Here is a 26,241-nt window from a genome sequence, read left to right as displayed (position 1 = left end):
TAAAGTAAAAAATACTTAGCAAATTATTCTGCAGCTAGATGGATCATTCAGAATTATTTCTGAAAAGCTGACAATGCTTCTTCTTCTTCTGCAGCTTTTCCCACTTAAGTAGGGTCGCTGTTTGTGGTGAATCTCCTCCACAACTTCCTGTCTTGGGCTGTAGCCACACCCAAGTTCTTCATCCTCAAGTCCTCCTCCACCATCTCCCTCCATCTCTTCTTTGGCTGTCTGCGCTTCCTCTTCCCCTGCACGTCCATTTGCATGACCTTTCTTCCCACATACTCTTCCTTCCTCCTCATCACATGACCAAACCATCTCAACCTTGCCTCCAGTATCTTTGCTCCTAAGTTCATAACTTTCACCATTCCCCTTACATAGTCATTTCTCAGATGATCCTTTCTGGTCACACTGCACATCCACCTAAGCATTCTCATCTCTGCTACCTCCATCCTGCTGATGTCATTTTTCCTCAGGGCCACAGTTTCCAAAGCATACATCATAGTTGGTCTCATTACTGTCCTGTAAATTTTGCCTTTTAGATTGATCGGCACCCTCTTATCACATAGCACTCCAGCCATCTCTCTCCAGTTCCTCCATCCTGCATCCCACTTCCTTCTCAGCCTCACCATCCTCTTTCATTGTTGAACCTAAGTATCTAAAGTCACTGACATTTCCTTCCAGCTCCAGATCTGTCTCCTGGCTGCCATCCACTTTGCAACACATATACTCGGTCTTACTTCTGCTCAGTCTCATACCTCTCTCTTGCAGTACTTTCCTTCAACTTTCCAGTTTGGCTGCCACTTCTTCTCTTGATTCTGCACACAACACGATGTCATCTGCATACAACATAGTCCAAGGCATGTCTTCTCTCACTTCCTCCATCACAATAATAAACAGGAACAGACTTAATGCATGCCCTTGATGCAAGCCAACTGTCACTGGAAAACTTTCTGTCACTCCCAGGCAGGTTCAAACACTTGTCTTCACACGTCTGTACATCTCCTGCACCAACCTGACATATTTCTCCAGTACCTTCTTCTCCCTCAGACACCTCCAGACTTCTTGCCTTGGCACTCTATCATACGCTTTCTCCAGATCAATAAATACCAGATGTAGCTCCTGTTGCTTCTCTCGAAACTTTTCCATCATCTGTCGTACACTAAAGATAGCATCTGTGGCTGATTGACCAGGCATGAAGCCAAATTGCTCCTTTGCAATCTCCACCTCCTTCCTCAGTCTTCCATCAAGAACCCTTTCTAGGATTTTCATTGTGTGGGTCACCAACTTTATTCCTCTGTAATTCTTAGTCTTGTGCATCCCCTTTACCCTTGTAGATGGGGACAAGAGTACTTTTCCTCCATTCCTTGGGTATATTTTCCTGTTGGCAAACTTTCACGAACGGGTCCCACAGCAGGTCAATTCCCTCTTCCCCCAGAGCCTTCCATGCTTCCACTGGAATCCTGTCTGGGCCCACCGATTTTCGATTCTTCATCCTCTTCATGGCCTTCTTCACTTCCACTCTACTGAAGTTCTGCACCATTCCCTCAGAAGGCTGCCCATCTTCTCTGTAAGTCCTTGCATTTTCCTCATTCAAAAGTCCCTCAAAGTATATTCTCCATCTGTTTCTTATGTCCACATCCCTCCATAATATTCTTCCTTCAGCGTCTTTGATCTGCCTCACATGTACGATGTCCTTTGAAGCCTTATTTCTACATTTTGCCAATCGATATCTTTCTCTGTCCTTCCTTTGTTTCTAATTGATCATAAAGGTCTTGATATGCCATGGCCTTCGCCTGTGCAATAACTCTCTTGGCTTCTCGCTTTTTCTCTCTGAATTCTGCTCTGTCCTCTTCCACTCTTGACTCATCCCACTTCTGCTTCTTGTACATCATTATTCCACCACCAACCCTCCTTCTGCTCTGTAATCTTTCCGGTTGTTTCACCAAGCACCTCAATTGCACAGAAAAGCTGACAATGCTTAATTTTTATTATCCCTGTGCTTAAAGCCGAGGTGGATTCTAGATATGCAAAGCAGTAAATATAAGTACAAGAGATTATCCCTAGAATCTGCCTCAGCCTTAAAAAATATCCCAAACTTCAACGAATTTGGGTGCATGAAACTGTCCCAAATTTGGAAGCACTCATCCTCCAAACTTCAGCCCAACAGCCAAAACAACCAATTAGCCCACTAGGGGAACTATTTAAGACTAAGCTCGATTTTTGTTGCCATTAATCAGCCTCATCTATCCATTGTTAGTGCCTCTGTGCCCATATCATGCTGTACTGTGTTTCCTGGTGATGGCAATTTGACTTTGCTGAAATACTGTAAATATTAATTAAATTTATTATAATTAATCTGTGTTGTAATTTCCTTATAAAATATAGCAATGAAGATTTTTAACTCAGGTCCTCTCTACTTTATGCTGATGATATACTTTGATATACAGCAATCCCTCGATTAATGTGCCCCCGATTAGTGTGTCATTTTTTTTCGATACCCAAATTCGATTAGTGCGCCTATATAATAAATCTTAAAAATAAATGTTACAGATTTTGAAAATTTTTGATCTATACATTTTTAATAGCTAACTATTTTAAAAAATCACTCACCAGGATGAAATAATTTAGTTACAGATTTGAAACATTTTACAAAGTTTTTTTTAATGGCATACTACACTATTTCCATGTACGCTATGTTCAAATTTACAGCCAAAATTTATTGTTGTCTGCTTTACACATTTTGCTGATCATATCTCGTGCAACTGTTTTCCATACCTTTTTATTTTAAATTATTTTCCTAACCTTTAATCATGAGTAAAAGAATTAGTGAGCAAAAAAAAAACTTGAAATAATAAAGAAAAATGAACAAGGCGAGTCCAGCGTAAAGATAGGACAAGAACACAAAAATGGGTGAATCAACTGCTGAATACAAAGAGAAAGGTAAGGCTGCTTCAAGGTTATCATACATGCACTGAAAATCAAAGTATTATAATGACTGAATTACAGAGACATGGATCATTTCTTTGTAACCTGGAAAGAAAGGGCTATCAAAGATGGAAAAGAAGAGGAATTCCACGTTAGTGCTGGGTGATTTGAGAGTTTCAAAAAGAAAAATAGCCTACATAATGTTCTAATCACAGGCGAAGCTGCAAGTGCAGATAAGGAGATATCCAGAGATTTTGAAGAAAATTGTGTAAGAAGGGGACTATTGTGATCAACAAATATTTAATGTCGATGAAACTGGCCTTTTTTGGAAGCAAATGCCTTCCAAGACTTTTCTAGCCAAATCAGAGAAATCTCATCCTGGTTATAAAGTTGCAAAGTCAAATGAAATTACTGCTAGCAATATGCGAGCCGTTTGGAAGCACATTCTTCCACATTGTGCAAATGATTTTAGAGTCTTTTCAAATGCATCTAGGTTAATTAAATCCCATTCTGAGAAGTTGAGTGAATCCGACCTGCTAAATTTAGATGCACAGCGGGAAGATCCTGAAGAATATGAAGAAAATTTAATCACTGACAATCCCAAAGAGGTTTCACAGAAACAATTTGAAAATAGTTTTCGTACAATCGAAGTTTTTAAGCAGCAATGCTTAGAGACTGACCCTGGTGAAGAGAGAACCAGTCAAATTTGCAGAAGAGGCAATAGGGCCATACCATCAGTTGTATGAAAAAAAGAAACAGAATGCCCGCCAAACTACGTTAGCTCAATTCTTTGTTAAGAAGTAGAATAATAAATTTATATTCTGAATATGTTTTATTGTCTTTCAGCTTCATGGCTTTCCTTTAACTAGACCCTGAGACATACCCTAATTCTTTTAGAAAAAAAATTAAGGGTCAAAAAAGAAATCTGAGGAATGAATTATACTTTTCCCCATAGGTTAATATATTCGATTAGTGCGTTTTCGATTAATGCGCCTGTTTTAAAGAATGCATTAGGCGCATTAATCGAGGGATTGCTGTAAATCCAGTACAAGTTAGGATAGCAATAAAAAAAAAAAAAAGGTGAAAATAGGCAGGAGCATGTAAAACATCAACCGTATTCACAATTGAGAATCTAAACAAGTAAAATATGTCAGCTATTTAAGTACAATTTTTAGTGAAGATTGTTAATTAAATTTGGAAATAGATAATATAATAAACAAAGCTGAATAAATGTATACTGAATAAGAAAGAAATTATCCTAACTAGAATACAGATAGTGTTCAAACTAATTTTAGCATATGAATTCAAAAGTTAGGCTAGAAATAAAACAGTTGATCAAAGACTTGAGATCAGACATCAGCTTCTGACAAAAATCTGTAAACAAATGGCATTAATAATGGAATCATTAAAAATGAAAATATCAGAAAGGAATCTGATATTGTTAGCATTGAGTATGGGCATGTGCATGCACAGACAGCCTAATCTAAGATGATATGACGACTTAACAGAAAGGGATGAAAAGGCTAACAAAACAGATGCCTGATGTTAAGGGGGGGGGAAGATCCAGAAGAACACTAACAATATCTGGACCAATGCACTTAATTTAAAATGATTTAGAAGACTGAAATGTTAGATATGATCATTCTGGAGAACTCATAAATAATAGATTAATACGAAAGAAAATTGGCAAGGCATACTATCACAGTATCCTGTACACTCCAAGAGTCTACATAATCAGGAATTTAATGATAATTACTTTAATGCTCTATAAATATACAAAGAATTAAAGAATATTTTATTGTACTTCTAATGATAGCTAACTGAAGAACTAAATACTTCAAATAAAAAAAATCAGAGAATGAGACAAAGTGAATAAGGTAAGTTATTATATAAAAATCAATAAAGAGGTTGGTAGGAAAAATTAGCGGTGATGGAAGATATAAAAGTGACATAAAAGCAAGAATAGCGATGGGAAGAGATGCCTTTAATAGAAAATGGAATTTATTCATAAGTAAAATGGATAGAAACCTAAAGAAAAGACTAATAAAATGTTATGTGTGGAGTGTTGGCCTCTATGCAGCTGAAACTTGGACAATGAAGAAAGAAGAAATTAAGATTTTGGAAAGTTTTGAGATGTGGATTTGGAGAAGGATGGAAAAAATCAAATGGACAGATAAAATAACTAATGAAGGGGTCTTAAAAAGAGTAGAAGAAAGAAGTCTGTTAAGGAGGATAAAAAGAAAAAATGGAAGCTGGATCGGACATATTCTGAGAGGAAATGGAATCATAAGAGATGCCATCGAAGGAAAAATAGACAGAAAAAGACCCAGAGGAAGAGTAAGGAAAACAATGCTAGATGACATGCTGAATGGAGACAGGTACACAACCTTGAAAGAGAAGGCTCAGAACAGGAGAGAGTGGAAGGAAAGTTTTTGTTGCTAAGAGAAGAACCTGCTCAATTGCAGAATACTCAAGAAGAAGGAAAAATACTATATAAATAAATTGTATTTAATTAATAATTGTATTAAATAACAACATGATATATATAAAAAATAACTCAAATTTACTTACAACACCCATATTACGAATATCATCAATAACTCTCTGCCAAAAGGTGTCCAGCATCTGATGTGCTTCAGATTGACTATGACTTCCTCCAGAGCTAGATGTGTATGAAGAATCTGATTGAGCCATTCTGAGCAGATTATCTAACAGACTTTTTTAATAACTTATCAGCTGAAAGAAGCAAATTAAGAAAGGTGACAACAGAAAAACAAACATTTTTAAGTTTAAAATATCTGTACATATTATCTTAACATTTTAAAATTGGAAGTTTGTTTGTTACTAGGTATATTAACAGCAGCCAGATGAGAAGACTTTTCTGAGAAACAATCATAATTTAAAATTGTGTTACTAAAGAATCAGTTGAAGGACGAATGCACAATGGTATTTGCATCTTATATCCAATATATCATTATTACACAGCCATCTTCAAGGAGTGTGAGATGGAGGCCCACATTAACCATTATTCACAGAATGTCATTTATACCTTAAACTCATTCACTAACAAAGCACTCCTAACTGCATCGGGCAAACTATTTTCCACCACTCTCCAAGCAGAATATTATAATTATTTATGGCATCTCCATGGAGTCCAGACTCATTGCAGGAGACCTAAATCAACCATCATGCACACAAATCCTATCATACCTCTCCTTGAATCCATTCACCATCAGGGAACTCACAACCAACTCTGGCAATCCATTCCACTCACTCACTCACCATGCAAAAAAAATCTTGTCCACACCCCTTCCTACTAATCACACTCTTACACAACTTCCACAGATGGCCCCCTAGTTCTCTGACTATTTGTCTATATCGAAAAATTTCGTTTGCATCAATTTCATAAAACCCGTTTAATATCTTAAAAGTTTCTATCATGTCTCCTTTTTCTGCCTATCAACTAAACTTTGCAACCCACAAACCTTCAACCTAACATCGTAGGGAGTATTCCACAGACATGTTACCATCTTGGTCACTCATCTCTGAATCTTTTCGACCACGTCCAGGTCCCCAAGAAACCCAAGTGACCAAATCTGTGTGCAGTAGTCAAGATGTGGCCAAATCACAGCCTTTTATAAAGAGGGGTAATAACTTCCTTATCTTTAGTTGTTATCATGTTCTTCAACATCTAAGTAATTCATTGATCTATTTTGCCAGCTTTTGTAATATGCCCTCTGAATTTCAACTCTGTCCACCATCATCTCCCCAAATCCTTAGCTCATCAATTTCCTGCAAACCAATGCCACAAGCAATCTTTTAAATCCGAAATGCATAACCTTACATTTTGCAACATCAAACTGGCAATCATTATCCCTTGCCCACAATGCCAATTTATTTAAATCATCCCCAGGATATTACACAGGTATCTACAGCACCCCCATCAACCACTACTCTCCCCAATTTGCATCATCAGCGAACAACTGAATATCCCTTCTTAAATCTTTGCCTATGTCATTAATATACAAATCAAAGAGTAGTGGTCCTAGTACCGAACCCTGAGACATTCCACTAGTCACCATCATTATCCTAAACTCCACTCCACCATATATGTACTACACTCTGGTGTCTTTCCATAAGTCATTCCTCTACCCATGCTACCAGCATCATATCCATTCCCATCCTCCGGTTTTTGTAAGTTTTCCATGTGGTATTCTGTCAAATGCCTTGGAAAAGTCAAGCATTATCATGGTGTAGCCATTACCCTTATCCAATTCTGCTGTCACTTTATTATAAAATGTGAATAAATTACTAAGACAGGACCTACCCTTTACAAAGCCATGCTGCCCACTATAGAATATCACATCCCTACCCACCCACTGTTGTATTTTACCTTTCACCAACTTTTTCCAATACTTTAATAACCACTCTCGATATATACACACGGACAAAGAAATTAGTGCACCTGGAAGAAAACATGGTACAAAGGCAAAACTAAGCAAATAGTTAGAGTGCAGGATGGTATGCAAATGATCCAAGTTTGGTGCGATTGCACATGCTCACACACCCTGCGGTGGCACTGCAAGCATGAACCAGCAGCCTTATAAAGCTGGCATGTAGTCGATAGCTGATTAAAGCGAAAAGCATTGGCCGATGCAAGCTAGAGTACAGAGTGACAATAATGCCGGGTAGACACCAAAGACGTCGATTTAAGCAACTTATGGACTTTGACAGAGGCATGATCATCGGCCTAAAAACTGGAGGGTGGTCGGCACACCATATAGGCGTGCACATGAACCGTTCTGACCATACCGTCCGACAGCGTTGGGAGCTGTGGACACGTTCCGGCACTGCCACACAGCATAGCAGCACCAGTCAGATCAGGAGGATCAACGGATCGTGCGGCAAGCATGGAGGGATCCCATGGTGACCCAGTCCTCTATACAGGCAGACGTAGGGGCTCCTGTGTGCCCACGGACCATTTCCCGACACCTTGCGGAGGCGAAGCTACGATCCCAATGCCCCTTACATGTGCTCCCATTAACACCTCAACATCGCTGACACCGTTTGCAGTGGTGCCAGGCAAGAGCGACGTGGAACGCCACAGACTGGTGACGTGTGGTCTTCAGCGATGAGTACCGCTTCGTCTTGGGGACAGATGATCATCGTGTCTGGGTGTGGAGAACCTCTGGTCAAGGACACAATCCCGACCTCGCTATCGAGCGCAACACCTTCCGCACTGCAGGCATTATGGTCTGGGGAGCCATAGCCTATGATAGCTGATCACCCCTCGTAGTAGTAGTAGTAGTAGTACGTGGCAGCGGTGGACAACATCCTATGGCCCCATGTTCTCCCATTCCTGACTGGGATACCAGGAGCGCTATACCAGCAGGATAATGCCCGTCCGCACACGGTTCGGGTTGCCCAGGCCTGCATATGTTGTGTACAGACACTTCCATGGTGGCCTGCCCGCTCCCCAGACTTGTCCGCTATCGAGCATGTTTGGGAGCAGCTGAAACACCAGCTCCCACCATGACGCAATATCCGGGATTTGGAGCACAGCATCCAACACGTGTGGGCCAGTCTGCCACAGGACAACATCAGGCGTCTGTTTGCCACCATGCTGGACCGTATTGCAGCATGTAACGCCACATGAGGTGGTGCAACGTGCTATTGATGATGACCGGATTGCGTACCACAGATCCCTTTGTAATTGTCCTTAAGCTCTGTTTTTGCCATCATGTGCATCACTCACTTGTATCATTACACCAATAAAATTTCAGCTGAATCCTTCATTGCTTCCTTCTTGGTGTGCTAATTTCTTTGTCCATGTGTGTATTAATTGGTCTGTAGTTTGCTACCTCTGTCTTGGAGCCACCTTTATGCAATGGTACTATCTTACCCTCTTTCCACTCCCTTGGAACCTTGCCAGAGATGAGGCTTAGATAACAAGTTTACCAGAGGCAATACAAATTCTCTTGCACATTGAGGTAGTACACAGGTTGATAAACCATTCAATCCCATTGCTGTGTTCACATTCATATTTTTTAATATGCTAACACCCAGGGCCGGCGGAAGCAGGCATGCGAGCGGCGCTACGATGGGGGGGTGCTGCTGCCAGGGAATGGTTCATAAGTTAATTTTTAAGAAACAAAATTTTTATCATAAAAACAAAAAAATTCTTATAATGATCAATATTAAAATAAATGAGGCCGTATACCTGAATAAAAATTTAAAAAAAATGTATATTGACGCCTCTTTGATCAGCCGGCTGTTTACAATTCTGCAGCTAGAGCAGGCTAAATGCTTGCCTGCAGAATGACATCTACTGCAGTCTATCTAAAGTGAAACGGTGAACAGTTTTTATGTGCAGAAATGAATTTTCGTACAAAACATTTGTTGCTAGTTAACCAGTCATATGGTACGCATCTCAGTAGGCTACTGACAGTAGCGCAGTGTGGACTATTATTTCGTATTTAATAATAGTATTATTTAATACTATTATTAAACAAACTATTATTTCGTCTCTGTGTCGTGTTGTGTAATAATTTCTTGTGGGTATAAAATAGAAATGGAATCAAAAATTTAAAAAAAAAGTTATCCGGTGCACAAAATCATAAGTGTCACGCTGCGAAAGAAGCAGATATTAAGAAACAAACTGGAGCTCTTAATAAATTTGTTAAAATATTAAAATATTCTGATGCAGATTGTAACCAACTCGAAATATCAGAAATCAGAGTTGAAGAACCGTGCACATCATCCAGTTTTCATGAAGGTACTATTGCAACTATTGAACAAGATAATTGAACATGATTTAAGTGAAAAATAGTTAGGATTTAGTCAACTACAACAAGATTTAGTTGTAGTTGACCACGAAACTAAAACATTGTTTAGTCTCTGTGAATTTAGAAGATCCAGGTGAACGGGCAAATATTGATGAAAAATTACGAGTTGTTTTAATTGAAATGGGGCCTGTTCAAAATAAAAATATAATATATCCCAGAGATACATATGGTCGTAAATTTGGCGACATGTATTATAATAGAAAAATGGAAAACAGGAGCTCGTGCCAAGAACATGGCTCATTTATTCCGGAACTTTAAATTCTGTTTTTTGCTTTTATTGCAAACTTGTCACACCTACTGAATCAACTGAATCACCAACTGAGTCTTGTAGAAGGTTATAACGATTGGAGAAATGTAAGTACAACTTTACATAGACATGAGACTAGTTTAACTCACATGGAAAATTTCTTAAAATGGAAGGAACTTGATAAAAATTTAAAAAAACAAAACTACTATCGATTTCCAGACTCAAAGCATGTATGAAATGGAAAAGAAACATTGGACGAGTGTTTTAGAATGCTTGATTGAAATTATAAAATTCGCTGGTAGCCGAAATTTAGCTTTTCGCAGATCATCTGATAAATTATATGAAAGAAATAACGGCAATTTTTTAAAATTAGTTGAACTGTTTGGAAAGTTTGATCCCATTATGGAAAATCATGTTGAAAGGGCCCTACAATGAAACAATAGAATAAAATAAAATAGAATAGAATAAAATGAAAATAGAGTACACTATTTGAGTAAATACAGTCAAAATGAAATATTCGAAACTTTAAGTAACGCAAATCACGGATACAATTTTATTATCAATTCTAAAATCTAAATATTAGTCCATAATTTTAGACTGCACACCTGATGCAAGTAAAACAGAACAAATGACCATTATTATTCGCTTTGTTTCCTGTGAAAATGGAATTGTCAAGATCAGGGAAAACGTTTTAGGTTTTTCAGATATATCAGATTCCACAGGACATGGTTTATGTGCAACAATAATGGAACAACTGGAAAAATGGAACATTCCCATTGAAGACATGCGAGGTCAAGGGTATGACAATGGGGCAAATATGGGCTCCAAAATTTGCTTTTGAACAAAAATCCTCTAGCTTTTTATGTGCCATGTGCTGCTCGTACTCTAAATTTAATCATTAACAATGCAGCCAAAGTGAATGCAGATGCAATTAGTTTCTTTGCAATTATTCAATAAATATATAATTCTTTTCATTCTCTTACAAACGTTGGGCAATCCTTTTAAAGTTCGTAAAAAAAATTAACATTGAAACAGCCATCAGAAATGCGATGAGAAAGTAACATTAATGCAATTCGCCCTCTACGATATCAGTTAGGAGAAATTTATGATGCGTTTTTTAAAATTTTAAATAATGAAAATTTTAATAAAGAAACTCAGCATGAAGCACAAACATTATGTGCTAAAATAAAGGACTATAAATGTATTTGCTCTCTTATAACTTGGTATGATTTACTTAACAGAATAAACCCTGTGAGTAAAATGCTTCAAGACAAAAATATGAACATTACACTTGCTTTAGAATCTATCGAAAACTTAAAAATATTCTAACAAGAGTATCGATCAGATACAAATTTTAAAGAAGTTCTAAAAACGGCAAAATAACTGAGTGAAGAGGTGGATGGAAAACAAGAATTTAAAACTGGTACGGAAGTTCGACAACGAAAGAAGATACGACAATTTGACTACAAGCATCATGACGAAACGCCACAATTGCCAGAAGATAAATTTAGAGTGAATGTGTTTATACACATTCACTCTAAATTGCAATGTCTAGAAGTTATACACTTCTAGACATTGCAATGTGTTCGTTAATAGAACGTTTTGAACAACTAAAAGATATGATAATTTCAATTTCTTGTATAGATTACAACAAATTAATAACGAAGATTTACGAAAAAATTCTGACGATTTAGAGATTCTCTTGAAGGACTGCGACAATAAAAACGTAAATGCAATAGAACTATATGACGAGTTATGTGCTTTCCAGGATATTTTTCGTAAGAATAATTTAAATATTGAAAATTCCTTTCGATATTCTTAATTTTATTGTGTCCAATAACTTATCTTTCCCTAACTTTTCAATTGCTTTAAGAATACTATTAACGTTAACTGTTAGTGTAGCGAGCAGTGAACATTCCTTTTCCAAGTTGAAAATTGATTAAAACCTACTTAAGAACAAGTATGTCACAAAAAAAGGCTTGTTAGTTTGGCATTAATAGCTATTGAAAATGATATATATGCGGAATTAGACGTTAAGACCATTATTTCTAATTTTGTGAATATGAAATCAAAAACCTTAAAAATTTTAATAAAAAAAGATTTCAAGTATATTTATGTAATTTAATTTATTTTCTGTTATTCTATAAAGATAATATTTTTTGAATACTTATATTAAATGTTCTAATTATTTCTGAATTCTTTTATTATTTTTTCATTTATCTTGAGTTTCTTTTAATTTCCTAAAAGATAGTTCCACTTATAAAAATTATTACAAGTTACTAAGAATTTAATAACTTGTAAAATGCAAGAATTTTTTAAACTTTAGTTCAAATAAATTTTAACTTTAATTAAAATTCATTTTAATTTTGTTAGCGATTCGGGTCGGTGAGAAGGTTATAATCCCTGTATCATTATATTCAACGATTAAAGTGAAGTGGCTTTATCAAAATTTGCTTTAACTTTTGAGAATTTTTTGAATATACGGGTTTTTAATGATTATCCTGCCTCGTCAACGCTCCCAGTTCATTACATTTAGCGAACCAACGTGTGGATGTTCTGTCAAAATTCATTTAAGAAATTTCAAATAATTTAAATTTTTATTATCGTAAAAGAACCACACACTCCCGGATCGTTACAGAGGCGCTTAGATAGAAATTGCATGCGGGAGCCAAAGACCCTAGCACCGGCTCTGCTAACACCTCCTGTTCATCTACCCCAATGTTGATATGCATCTCTGTAACATTAGCAACTGTAAAATCACCACCTGGATGATACACCTTTGCAAAATGATCACTCAGCAACTCAACTATTTCTTTAAACATTTTACCATAGTCATTTTTCCTCTTACTTGCTACATAATGAAAAAACTCTTTTGGGTTTACTTTGGCTTGTTTGGCTAATTCTCTTTCATAGTCTGATTTGGCCTTTCTTACCACCATACTAGTCACCCTTCTTGCACTTTGTACTGCTCATGAGTATATTGATGACTGTTTCTTTATAATTCCTCCAGAATGTTTTCTGTTTCTGCAGTTCTTGCTTTATATTCCTACTCATCCACTTAATTCCAACTTAGTTTATCCTCTTTACCCTGATACTGCATGACCACTTGCCATGCACTACTGACATTCTTTCCTTGTAGCTTCTCAAGCCATGGCACTGTTCCAAGATGACTCGTGAGTCTCTCATAATCACCAGCCTTATAATTTAACATAAACGCCTTCCTGACAGAGAGCTCCACATGTTTGACAACTTCCCAGAAAAAGACTGCATGATCACTCTCCCCAACTGGAGGCAGAGCATCTACCTTGGTTATGGTTACATCGTCTGATGCTATTATGAGATCCAACAAACCCCTTGTCTTCTCTATAACATGTTGTTTAATGTAATTATCCCTTAGCAACTGTATAAATCCCACTTTCATCTTGCTATGCCCCTCTTTCCTTCCTCCAATCGATGCTCCCATAGTTAAAGTCTCCCATAATAATTGTTTGGCATACACTCATTGTGCTGATTTGCTGATAAATGGTATCTACATCTTCCTGTGGACCCAACAATGCATTTTGTCCTATTTGTCTCCATCTCACACCAGACAGCCTCAAACAAACCATCTCCCTCAGACCTAATATCTTCTTTAACTTCTAATTTTGTTGGTTGTAATTCTGGAGCTATCATCAGCAATGACAGCTGCACAATTACAGCTATCTTTGCTGATATCACCACCTCCTGTCATGTTCCTTCTATCCTACCTGAAACTACAATACCCTTTGCATTCTATCCCTGTGACTATATCATTTTCAGTCAACTAGGTCTCAGTGATGCCTATAATTTTTGGCCAAGTTGAGCTAACAATGCCACAAACTCCTCACCCTTATTCCTGATACTTCTTACATTCGTGTACATGCATTTCAATGTCCCTTTGTATCTAATCCTCAAATATGCTTTCCAACTACATAATGATGACCCCCCCTCTTGTTCTTTCCTGTCCTGTCATGTACCAAAAAATTTCTTCTGCACCTATCCTATAAAACTCCTTTAATAAGTTATATGTTTATCACATCTCCTCTGTTCTGCCTATCAGCCAAAGTTTCTTTATAACCAACAAACCTTAAATTTATCCTCATGATCACAGGATGCATATTATATGATGAATCTTTTAACCCAATGAAGTATGTCATAATAACATTGCCTAAGAGAAAGATTATCTGTCACTCTTAGGCAATGGCACATGTGGGAATAAAAATGATACATCAAGACTTTTGAAGAAATGTTTTTTTTTCTTGTTTTACAATATTATTTTGTAATGTGCAATACTGAAACAAGCATCGAGACAGCACTATATTTCAAAGAAATCCAAATTACACACCCACCCACGAGTGGATAAGGCCCTTCCTCTGGCACTAATCATATCTTCCAATCCTCTGGCATATTTTCCACTGGTGTTGTCTAAATTACCTGATTTATATTATAACATGCATCTTTCAACATGACTACCATACCATTATTGGATGTACTGGTCTGGCAAACATTTGCTGTTCCAGTTCTTCTCAAAGGTTCTGTAAAGTACTTATAGCATGATATGATACACTGTCATGTTGAAAGAAAAATGGATCTGTTTTGTAAATATCCACTGGCATTTATCCCTCGGCATATAATGCCTGAAGGTTTAGATCCAAGCATTTAAGTCATTGCAATGCCATAAAACCTGTCATATGTCTTCCATTCATTCATGTCCTTGTGATCACGACACCCTGAACACATTCGAATCAGTGACTATCTTCCATACAAAAAAGATTCTTGCAACTGTATTCACTGCACCACTGTTCTTACTGAACACTACAATGTTCAGCAACACTCTTTCATGTTTCTTCCATCCCTTGAAAAATCTCTCTGACTATTGTGAAGAGACAGCCCAGAAGGCTCCAACTGGTATCATAAAGCAATTGAAATAAAGCGATCCATTATTTTTCATGGCCAAATAGTTGCAAGTCAAAAATTTCAAAACAGCCAGAATTACTGGAGGTAATTCTTTGGGTCACTCACTGAGATTGAGTGGTCACCCTAGTTTTTGAAGAAGACCCGAACTTAAACATCCTTTCCACAGAAGTGGAGCTTGCTGGAGTCATCTCGATCGCTACATTCCATTACAAGCCTGGCTGTAGTATGGCTTCTACTGATGTGGCCTTTATTGAGCCTTCAGTGGATGCTTTGCCCTAGGAGATAAACAGTTCTGGCTAGCAGCTTGTGGAGGTTGATGTTTAGCTTAGTGGTAGGTTTTTGCCTGCCACTGGGTGGAGCTGAGTGCTTCTGAGGGTTTTTGTCTAGCAGAACCACTGCTGAGATTAATGGAGTGTAATGAGTTACAAGATCCTTCAGGTTACTCACTGAGGTCAGGGTAATCTAAAGGATTGTCTAGTTTTTGGAGAAGACCCTTTATTTATACAAAAGTCAAAAGCAGTCTGTGTAGTGGCCCTTCCCATAATCCATAGCATTATACACACACTAATGGAATACTATGGCAATTAATGTGAAGTAATTATCCTCTAAGTAGCCTAGTCGTAAAGATACTTCATGGGAAAACTTTGTTTGTTTATTCTTGGCATCTTTAATTTTATTTATAACCAAGTGAAAAAAACTTTCAATAATAAGAAATCTTTAATATCCCTTTATTTCAATAACCTGATATATATCTGATAAACTTCTGAATCTCATGTCTCAACGAAATCGCTCAATTTTCTTGGCTCTATGATTTACTCCTCAATCTACCAACCTAACTTGCCATAATTATCTTTGTAACTCAGTGACTAGATCTATGCACAGCAGTTCAGGTATGATCTTGCCAAAGCCTTATAAAATAGAATATTCTTCTTTGTCACTATCCTCCTCTCTTTCTAATAGCACTATTCTAGGTGATATTCACTACCTGTATATATTCCCTTGGAACTAATGTTCTTACCTCTTTCACTCAGCACAATGTTCACATACAGCCTGCAATTTTCTGTTTCTCAAACCAAAAGCAGAGAAACTGCAAAAAACAACAAAAATATACTCAAAAAATAAATTAACGCAAAAATTTCACCCAATTATAAACACTTTCGCATTGATTTCACCAGCACCTGGGGCATCAGTATAAACATTAATGATATACACCACTTCCAGGCATCAAAACCTGATCCAGTATCCCAATTGTATCCTCCTCAGCTATCCCAACTACATCTCACATGATGTAGTGAACAAAAAAGCAGGAACATGTGGTTTTGTCAAATTAGACATTCCTCAACAGAAGACTATGAAACCTGAAATCCTTTTATAACTTTCATTTGTTACCTTTACCACTAATTCAGACAAAGCAGTTCTTTCTTAAAAAAACAAACAAACTGAAACTTGAAGCTATAAAGATAATTTATGTACACCCTAATGCAAAGCAGGATGTATCAAGCACTTATATGATCCATTCATACTACATAGTTTTTATGATTCATGCAGTTTCTCATGAACAATAAAGAAGACAAAATTATAAAACAGGAAAAATATATTCTCAATAGTAAACAAGTAATTTTAAAACAGAAAATCAGGATGTAGGTAAAACAATTGAATTTGAATAAGGTTCTAGTAGGAGTAAGGAGGAAAAGAAATGGCTCCAGGAAAGTATGGAGAAGTCACATCTAATAAGTGATATCAGTGACTCTTGTTATAGATCCAGGAATGAACTGTGATGTTTGTATATGAATGCGAGAAGTATCAGAAACAAGGAAAATGAAATGGTTACATTGATTGTGTTTGTTCACCCAAAAATTATTGGAATACATGAAACATGGCTGGATGAGGATGATATCCTGACAGGGATGTTATTATTATTATTATTATTATTATTATTAGCTAACACCTCCAGGGAGTCCAAAGACTCATCAAGGGAAAAAATCTGCTCTACAAATCTCTGTCTCCACCTCAGTCCACCAACTATGACAAATGTAACCACACCAACGCCGTCTACCTCCCACAACCACCTCCAGTATTTTCACAGACATCCATGCCCATGGCAGGATTCGAACCTACAGCCTTTGGCTGGAGAGCAGATACTAACTCAGGCAACCAAGCTGGCAAAAAAACCCTGCTGTCCTGAAAAAGCCTGTATAAGATTGGCTAACTCACCTTCATTTGAAAAAGCCAATATAAAGATTCCTCTCTTCACAAAGAGATTGAACTTGGGTATTTTTCCAACTAAACAATGCACTGTCTCAGGAGGTGCATTTAATAACTAAAAAGTTCATCTAGTCAGCTACTAGACTTGAACTTAAATCTATCTTCAGGCGGTTTAGCACTAAGGAGTGCAGACACCACGTCCACTGAGCTACCCAGACTAAAAGTTCCTCTTGTTGGCTACTAGAATCGAACTCATGATGCTCTTTCTTTGGGCGGTTTAGTACTGAGGAGTGTAAACACTACTTCCACTGAGCTACACAGATACTAATAGATAGAAGGGTATGATGTATTTCATAAAGATAGAAGGGGTAAAAAGGGAGTTGGAGTGCTATTGATGATAGAAAAAGAGATGTCCATACAAGGTAGAGACATAAGAGGGAAATAAAAGCAGCCGTTCCAAAGGTCAGATGGTTAAATAAGGTAAGTGTGAAATGAATGAAGGAAGAAATTAAGCTTGCAAGCAAACAGAGTAAAAATGCATTATGGAGGCAGCATGGTGTGAGATATAGGTGAATAGAATGAAATACTTTGTTGGATACTGCTAAAGACCTGGTAATGTGACCATGAAATGTATAATCAAATCAGCCAAGCAAATAAGAAAAGGGTGATCATTATGGCAATACAGACTATAGGCTGCAATGATGAAATAGCAACCAGAAGTAAAGAAAATTAGTTTCTTGAGTTTTTGAGGGACAACTATGTCAGGCAGTATGTAACAGAGGTCACATGAGGATTGAGGGTCTTGGATTTTATCATCTCGTTCAGAGGATATTATTATAAATGAGGTGTCAATTCACCCTCCAGCTGGTGAGAGTGACCATGATGTGATTACTTAGGTGATTGCCAACCATGTGAGGACTTCTGTGAAGAAAGAGTATATCTGGAACCACAATGCTAGTGATTATGAGAAGCTCAGGAGACAGCTTGCAGCTGTAGCATGGAATGAGGAGTTGGGTGGAAAGGAGATCAATGCTGCTTGGGTGATATTCAAGAACTATCTAGTAGAAGTAATGTCTAAATGTATTCCAAAGGTCAGATGGTTATAAAAGGTAAGTGTGAAATGAATGAAGGAAGAAATTAAGCTTGGAAGCAAACAGAGAAAAAATGCATTATGGAGGCAACATAAGAGAAGAGAAAAGACATTGTGGAGGTGGCACAAGATGAGTGAGATAATCAGTTACACAAGAAGTACAAAGAGCAAGCAAGGAATGTGACTCACTTAAGAGTACAAAAGTGCAGCATGAGCAGCAGTTAGCAAATTATGTTTGCTAAATGTGAGGAAGAAAGTTTATGTGAGGATTTCGTGTACATTTTGCTAAAATTGTGAGGTCAACACAAGCAGATTATGGGGGTGATAAGGAGAACACTGACATGTAGAAGTAAGGATGTTTTGATTCTATTGTACAAGACTTTGATCAGGTCACATATGGATTACTGTGCACAGATTTAGTCACTAGGTTTTCAAAAGGATCATGAGATGTTGGAGAGGGTCCAGACATGATTGACTAAGTTGGTTTCTAGTCTCTGGAATGCGAGGACAGACTGAGAGAATGCAAACTGCAAAGCCTAGTGGATAGAAGGAAGAGGGGAAACATGATTGAGATGTATAAGTTGGTAAGAGGTATTTACCAAATTGGCATGGATGAGATTTTTCATAGAATATCTGGAAACGGGAAGAACGAGAGGCTATCCCTGGAAGCAGTAAAAAGGTAGGTGTGAGGAGTAGATTTTTTGCATAGAGAGTGGTGAGTGATTTGAATGCACTGCCTGAAAGTGTGGTGAGTGTAGGGACAGTGAATACATTTAAGTCGAGGTAGGAGCAATGCATGTGAGAGTGGAACCTCACACAGCGAGGTCTTTTGACTCCATGGTAGTCTAGTGATAATAACAATAATAATAATGAAAAATACAAGAAGAGGCAAAAAATAAGCAAGGAAGGTGACCTGGTTGGTAAGGGTAGCAAAAGTTCAGTATGAGAAGCAGTTAGCTAATGAAGCCAAAAAATTCCTAGGGAGTTCGTTCGATATGTAACTGGCAAAAATAATGATTATGGTAGGATGGTATTGATTGGAGAAAATGGTATAAGCACAACTGCTGTGGAGGATATGGTTGAGATATTTAATGAGCAGTTCATAAAGGTCTTTCATCCTTGTGAATGTGATATCATGGAGAGTTGTGGATGATGGAATAGAAGTGGATGATGAGAAGGAGACTGAGGAAGAGAGGTTTGACTGACTGTGAGGAAGGGGTACATGGGAATAAAACAAACTTCATATTAATAAGGCTGCGGGACTTGATGATATATCACTGTGTATTTTGAAGGAATGTGACAAGGAGTTGACATCGGCCTTGACATATATGTTTAATACTAGTCTTACATTGGGTCAAGTTCTAAAGGAGTTAAAAGAAGACAAGATTGTACCACTTCATAAAGGAGGTGACAGAATTCATCAAATTATAGGCCTATCTGCATGTGTCAGGTGTTGTGGTTCAAGTGTTGGAAAGGCTGGTAAGAATCAGGATCCAGAACTGGTTTGACAACAATGGTATTATTATTTGATGGACAGCACAGATTTGATAATGAGAGGTCATGTTTTAGTAATCTGCTTACTTTTTACAATAATGTGACAGCAGAATTGGACATGGGAGATGGAAACACAATAATATACTTAGACTTTGCAAAAGGCTTTTGATAGATATCTGCATGATAAGTTAACAGTCAAACTAGAGAGGATCTTAGACTAGTGCACTAGATTGGAGGTGGGCTGTCTGATAGGTATCAACAAGATGTGTATGGGAGGGGAGAAATATCCCAAAAGAGGAGTCACTAGTGGTGTGCCTCATGGTCTGTTTTAAGACCATTACTGTTTAACCTGTATGTTAATGGTATTGGGAAAGATTTAAATAGGGATATACAGCTGTTTGCAAATGATACAAAGGTAGAATGAACTATTCTTTCTTTTAGTGTTGCACGGTGATCAGCATTCATTTTAGAAATTATGGACTTTACAACCGTGTTATAAAAGTTTTGTATAACACCGTGCTATAAAGGGTTCCTTAAATTTGCAAATTTAAGGAAGCCTGTGAGATTATTGTCAACCACCCCAATCTGAACAATAATGATGGTCTAAAAATCCCAAACATATGGAAGGCACATATTCGATCCACGGAACCTTTCTCTCTAAGAAAGAGGAACTATAAACAGGACTATAGATAATCATCATCATCAAATTCCTGCTATGTACCCTCAAGGGGTGTACAGGATATGATAGTACTACATGAAAAAAATTACATCATTATTAATTTCCTATCTACAATTTTCCTCCAAATCAGTCTGTTACTTGTCAAGACTCCAACATTATGAGATCTTATATTTCTATCGTCTAAGGCACTTTGTACCGTATCAATCCATCTATATCTTGGTCTTCCTCTGGGTCGTTTTCCTGCCAACCTGGCAGAGAACACTTGTTTTGCTAATCTTTCCTCGCCCATTCTGTTTAAGTGACTATACCACCTGAGATTAGCTCTGCTAACGCATTCCTGGATGCTGACAATGTCATGTTCTTTCCTAATATCCTCGTTTTTAATATGATATTGCCATTGATGCCATCTGTTCACGCCTATAATCTTTCTCAGGACTCTCATATCTGTGGTCTCTAGTCTTTGGTCAAGTGTTTTGCTTCTGACCCAGCTCTCAGATCCATAAGTTAAAACTGGTTTGAACACTGTCTTGAATACTGCTAATTTAGTGTTCCGACTAATTTCTCTCTTATTCCATATGAATTTATTCAATTGACTTCCCACCATACCAGCTTTGCTGATATGGTGGGAAGTCAATTGAATTTACCATCTTCAGTAAACATCATGCCTAAGTAGCTGAAATGTTTTACTTGTTCCACAGGCTCTCCATTCACAACACAGTTGACATTTTCAATGATTCTGCCTATTTTCATTGTCTCTGTCTTTTTATTGCTGACCTTCATACCATATCTATTACAACAGCTATTCAATTTAGTCAGAGAATCTTGCAGCCTTGTAGCGGATTTATTTAGAAGTATAACATCATCCGCATAAAGCAAAGAGCTGACATTAACATCTCCAATTTCGATATCATGTGTAATACCACTTTCCTTCATAATGTGATCCATAGAGATAATGAATAACAGAGGGGATAATGTACATCCTTGTCTCACACCAGATTTAACATTAAACCATCTTCCTGTTCTTCCTTCAATTCTAACTGCTGACTTACAACTCAAATAAAGACTAAGTATTGCTTGAAATAATGCCCCATTGACACCATATAACTGCAGCGTATTGAATAGCTTCTCTCTTGGCACCTTGTCATATGCCTTTTCCAAATCGACAAAACTTAAATGCAGATCTTTGTTATATTCCAATGCTTTCTGGACTATTTGTCGTAAAGTGAAGATCTGATCCTGACAGCCTCTATTTGGCCTGAATCCAGCTTGTTCTTCACCAAGCTTCTCTTCCACAATTCTTCTCAACCGTTTCTCAAGTATACTTGCATAGATCTTGCCAGGAACACTCAGTAGGAATATACCTCTGTAATTCTCACATGCAGTTTTATTTCCCTTTTTATATATGGGTACTATGAGTGCTCTACTCCAATCATCGGGAATTCGTCTCTCTGTCCAGGCCTTCTGAACTATGCAGTGCAGCCACTGTAAGACTCTTATACCACTATACTTCAGCATTTCTGGTCGAATATCATCTACTTCTGCTGCCTTTCCACATTTCAAGCCTTTGATGGCTTTTTCTACTTCAAGTATGGATATGTATTCGTGACTGCATGCCTGGTCAGTGTTTTTTACCACTGTGCTGTCATAACTGCTTGTTTCATTTAGCAGTTTTTCAAAGTAATTACTCAATACTTCAAGGATATCTTTTTCTCCCGTTTTCATGTCACCTTTATCATCTCTAATTCCTTTTACAGCACTCTCTTTCCTCCATTGCTAAGCTTCTTCAACAACCTCCAGAATATTTTGCCACCTTCTTCATACTTATTTTCTATATTCATGCCAAAGTCCTCCCGTGACTTTTGTTTAGCTAGTTTGACACAGTGTTTAGCATTCTTGCATTTGTCTCTATATTCTCTAAGAGCACAAGCTGACTTATTTGACAGGAACTTTTGATATGCTTTCTTCTTTTCCTTCACTGCCTCTTTAACTTCTTGTGTCCACCAGGGAGTTCTGATTTTTTTATCCTTACAGACAACCTCACCACATGCCTCTCTGGCAGAATCAATCAATGTTTTCTTCAGAGTTTGCCAATGAATCTCTAAGGTTTCATTCCTGTTCTCAAACTCTTTCATTTTTTCTTCAATAATCTTTGTGTATTTTAGTCTACAGTTCACATCTGAGAGCTGCTCAACTTTTATTCGCTTTAAAACTTTCTTACATGTTATTCTTTTCAATATGAAATTCAATTTTATCTTGCTCAAGACTAGATAGTGATCACTTCCAATTTCAAATCCTCTGTACACTCTGGTGTCCTGCACCAGGGAGAAAACATCATTATCAACAATAACATAGTCAATGAGACTTTTCTTATTCCTAGCCTCTTCTCTCCATGTGAATTTGTGCACATTTTTATGTTGGAACATGGTGTTAGTAATAACAAGTCCATGTCCTGAGCAGAAATCCAACAGATATTTGCCATTATTATTAGCTTTGCTCTTTTCTCCAAATTTTCCAAAAATATTTTTGTATGTCTCACAATCATTCCCTACTCTGCTATTTAGATCCCCAACAAGGACCAACTTTTCATTTTTCATTGTGTCAGTTGCTTTTTCTAAAGCTTCAAAAAATTCCTCCACTTCTACCTTAGTAGAATCTTCTGTGGGCCCATAGGCACAAATAAGTCTCATTGTCCAGTTCCCCATTCTCATATTTGACCACATTACTTTACTTGAGACTGACTGCCATTCAAGAAGATTAGCCTCGTATTTTGTGTTGAATACTATAGCTACTCCTTCTTTTCCTAGATTGTCATTGCCTGAATATAACATTTTGTATTTATTGCTCAGAAAGATCTCACCAGTTTTTGTCTTTTTTGTTTCAGTCACCCCTATTATGTCAATCTGGTACTTATCTAATTCCTCAGCTAGCTCCATTTCTTTGCCATTCAGGCTTCTTACGTTGATAGTACCGATCTTTAACTCAGGTGATGTTGAGTTGGTGTTTGTTTTCAGATTTGTTCCAGTAGCTGACTTTTCGCTGTTCGCCCTGGTTCCCTGGTGAAAACAATGGGGGCCTTGTTTAACCGGGCGACGCCCCAGCCGGCATGAAATTGTGTCATGTTGTACCATCATTTTTTATTTTGGTTTAACCAATAAGAATACAATTTGGTCAGCTAAATCCCAAATTGCCAGCCCATCCTCGTTCGTTCAGTATCCAAGTAGATACCCAACAGGGTGCACCACGAGAAGGTGAGGATTGGACATTAGGTCAGAAGCCCTGGTCGGTTCTCCGCATTCCTTTAAAGGCTATGTAGAGGTCTCCTCTCAGTTATACAGCTTTGACTCTTAAGCACCCCCCCATAGATAATCCAGGATCCTAAATCAAAAATAACAATTGTAATGCTAAAAATAGGGGATCATTGTTACTGAAAGAAAACTATCTATAAGAAAGAATGTTTATTCATGTTATCCTAAATAGAATTTAGCTTGATGTAGTTTCTAAATAATTTTTTTTTTTCACTAGAGGTCATGCCAGTAGAATAACCTGTGATCTAATCATTGTTTCTCTAGCGCTTACTGTATGTAATGTAACTCGGCTTGTCCTTTTATATTTGTATATGCTCCAGATGATGATCTTAATATGAAGATCAAAACGTCAGGAAATTAAGAGTTTTTTATAACACGGTTGTAAAGTCCATAATTTCTAAAATGAAGGTAGAATGAACTATGAGAAGTAGACAAGATGTTGTGGCCTTGTAAGAAGACTTGAGTAGACTGAGTGAATGGAAGTGGTGATGAGAGTTCAATGTTGCTAAATGTAATGTTTTAAATTTTGGAAAACAAAGATTCAATGTATAATTTACTCTTGGTGGGGATATACTTTTGGAGGTGGAGGAAATAAGAGATCTTGGGGTGACAGTGGATAAGAATCTAAAATTTAGAGAACATATAGCCAAAACTGTGAGGCCAACACAACAAATTCTGGCAATGATGTGGAGGCCACTAACTTGTAGAAGTAAAGAAATTCTGATTACGTTGTATAAGGTTCTGATAAGGCCACATATGAACTACTGTGCACAAGATTTGGTCAGCTGGTTTTCAAAAGGATGAAGAGATGTTGGAGAGGGTCCAGAGGCAATTGACCAAAAGTTTCTAATCTCTGGAATATTGAATATGAAGAAAGGTTGAAACAATGCAATTTGCAGAGTCTAGTGGATAAGAGAAAGAGGGGTGATATGACAGAGACATACAATTTGGTAAGGGATTGTTATAAGATTAATGAAGAGTTTTTTCATAAAATGGTGGGAGATTGGGGAGAACAAGAGGTCATCTGTGGAAGCTGTATAAAAAGGATGAGCAGGTTTTTTGCATGGAGAGTTGTGAATAATTGGAATGCATTGCCTTAGAGCATGGTCTCTACAGAGAATTTGAATGTATTTAAAGAATGGTATGATGAGCTGTGTGTGTATGGCAAAAGAGACCTTCTAGAGTAGTCTGTGACTCCATGTGGTCTGAGGATAACAATAATGATAGTAATATTTTTTTTTAATCTTTTTATCAACCCCACAAGAGATCAAAACAAGAGACCTATTAATATGAGTGCTGAGTGTGGGCAAGCGATTAAAGGAGAAAAAGAGCCTGTTACAATGCTTTTATTTTGAAGAAGTTATTCTTGAGGAGAATGGTATGGGAAATAGTCAAGAAAAGTTAGTTTGGTGAGTTTGCAGGTGAACTATATAAATGATTAACATTAGCTACTGATATATTTGATAGAGGGGAATGGAGAAATGGTGGTGACCAGCTCAGTAGAGTAATGTCCATGGAAATATTTCAGCAACTTGACAAGTGGCAAAGAGCAAACATGTCCAAGGTCGCTCCAGCCTAAAGTTGGATATTGTGTGGTTTAATACTTTAATCAGCTTCAAGTTATATACCGGCATAATCATAAGCACCTGATCTATCATGTTATAAAATTAGTTTTTTAAATTTGCAAAGTTAGACAAAGTTATTTTAATTTTTTTTTTAAAAATTCATTGATCCTTTGGTTAACACTACAATGCCATGCCTTCGAGTTCAGGGAAATTGTGATAGCCTATGTTTCCCTGAATTTGTCCAAAGCAATAGCCAGCAAAAGCTCAAGCTGCATCGATAAATCACCATCACCACCAGCCGTCCCAAGCCCAGGCTCAGCAGGAATCAGGTCAAAGATCGCAGGATTCCGATAATTAAGGAAAAGACACCAGCCAGAATCACAGCCATAGCTCCAGAGAAAGGAAAGACATCAGTCTCAGTCCCCCCCACCCGAAAACAATGACCAAAGGTCAGTACTCTCTCTCTCTTATGCCAACATTGTATCTAATACTTCCATGCGAATTACTACCACTGGGATGACGACCACTGCACATACAATCGAAAATACCCCATTAGAAATATACCCAGATGCAGTGCCGCAGCATGTCCCTCCAAAAAATATAACTCACATTTCAAGAGTTGCCAGAACCATACAAATGTACTTTAACATGCATCTTAGTCTGGTCTTTTTTACCAAGATTGGTAAAAAAGACCAGACACCTGCACCCACATGAAAGTGTTATCCTGCAGGGCCAAAGGTGGTCCCACCAGTGTTCTATACTAGGCACGGCTCAATAGATACTACACATCTATGTACACAATACCCTACGTAAGGAGAGTCACATACTATCCATCTCATGCAATCAGACCATGACTGCATCCTTCTGAGCATTTGCATTCCTGGACACAAAGGAGGAGCATACTGGATATTTAATAACAGCCTACTATAGGATACAGAATATCTCAGAACC

The 26,241-nt window shown here is 37.4% G+C and overlaps 1 protein-coding gene across 3 annotated transcripts in view; it reads right to left on the bottom strand.

The window, feature by feature from the left end:
• The window catches only part of Nf-YC (nuclear factor Y-box C), a 211,168-nt gene that overhangs the window by 164,856 nt on the left and 20,071 nt on the right, over positions 1–26,241 (bottom strand). For all 3 annotated transcript variants that reach the window (XM_090415626.1, XM_090415627.1, XM_090415628.1), the window contains exon 2: positions 5,497–5,661. In XM_090415626.1, coding sequence (XP_090271752.1) covers positions 5,497–5,619 — 123 coding nt within the window. In that variant the 5' untranslated portion in view covers positions 5,620–5,661. The remainder of the gene's footprint in view (positions 1–5,496; positions 5,662–26,241) is intronic.

Source organism: Typopeltis vanoorti, chromosome 3 (genome assembly GCF_054136105.1).
Source record: "Typopeltis vanoorti isolate ZY-2024b chromosome 3, IOZ_Tvanoo_1.0, whole genome shotgun sequence".
NCBI lineage: Eukaryota > Metazoa > Arthropoda > Arachnida > Uropygi > Thelyphonidae > Typopeltis > Typopeltis vanoorti.
Note: the sequence above shows the minus strand (reverse complement) of the source record. Positions and strands in the feature narration are given on the sequence as shown.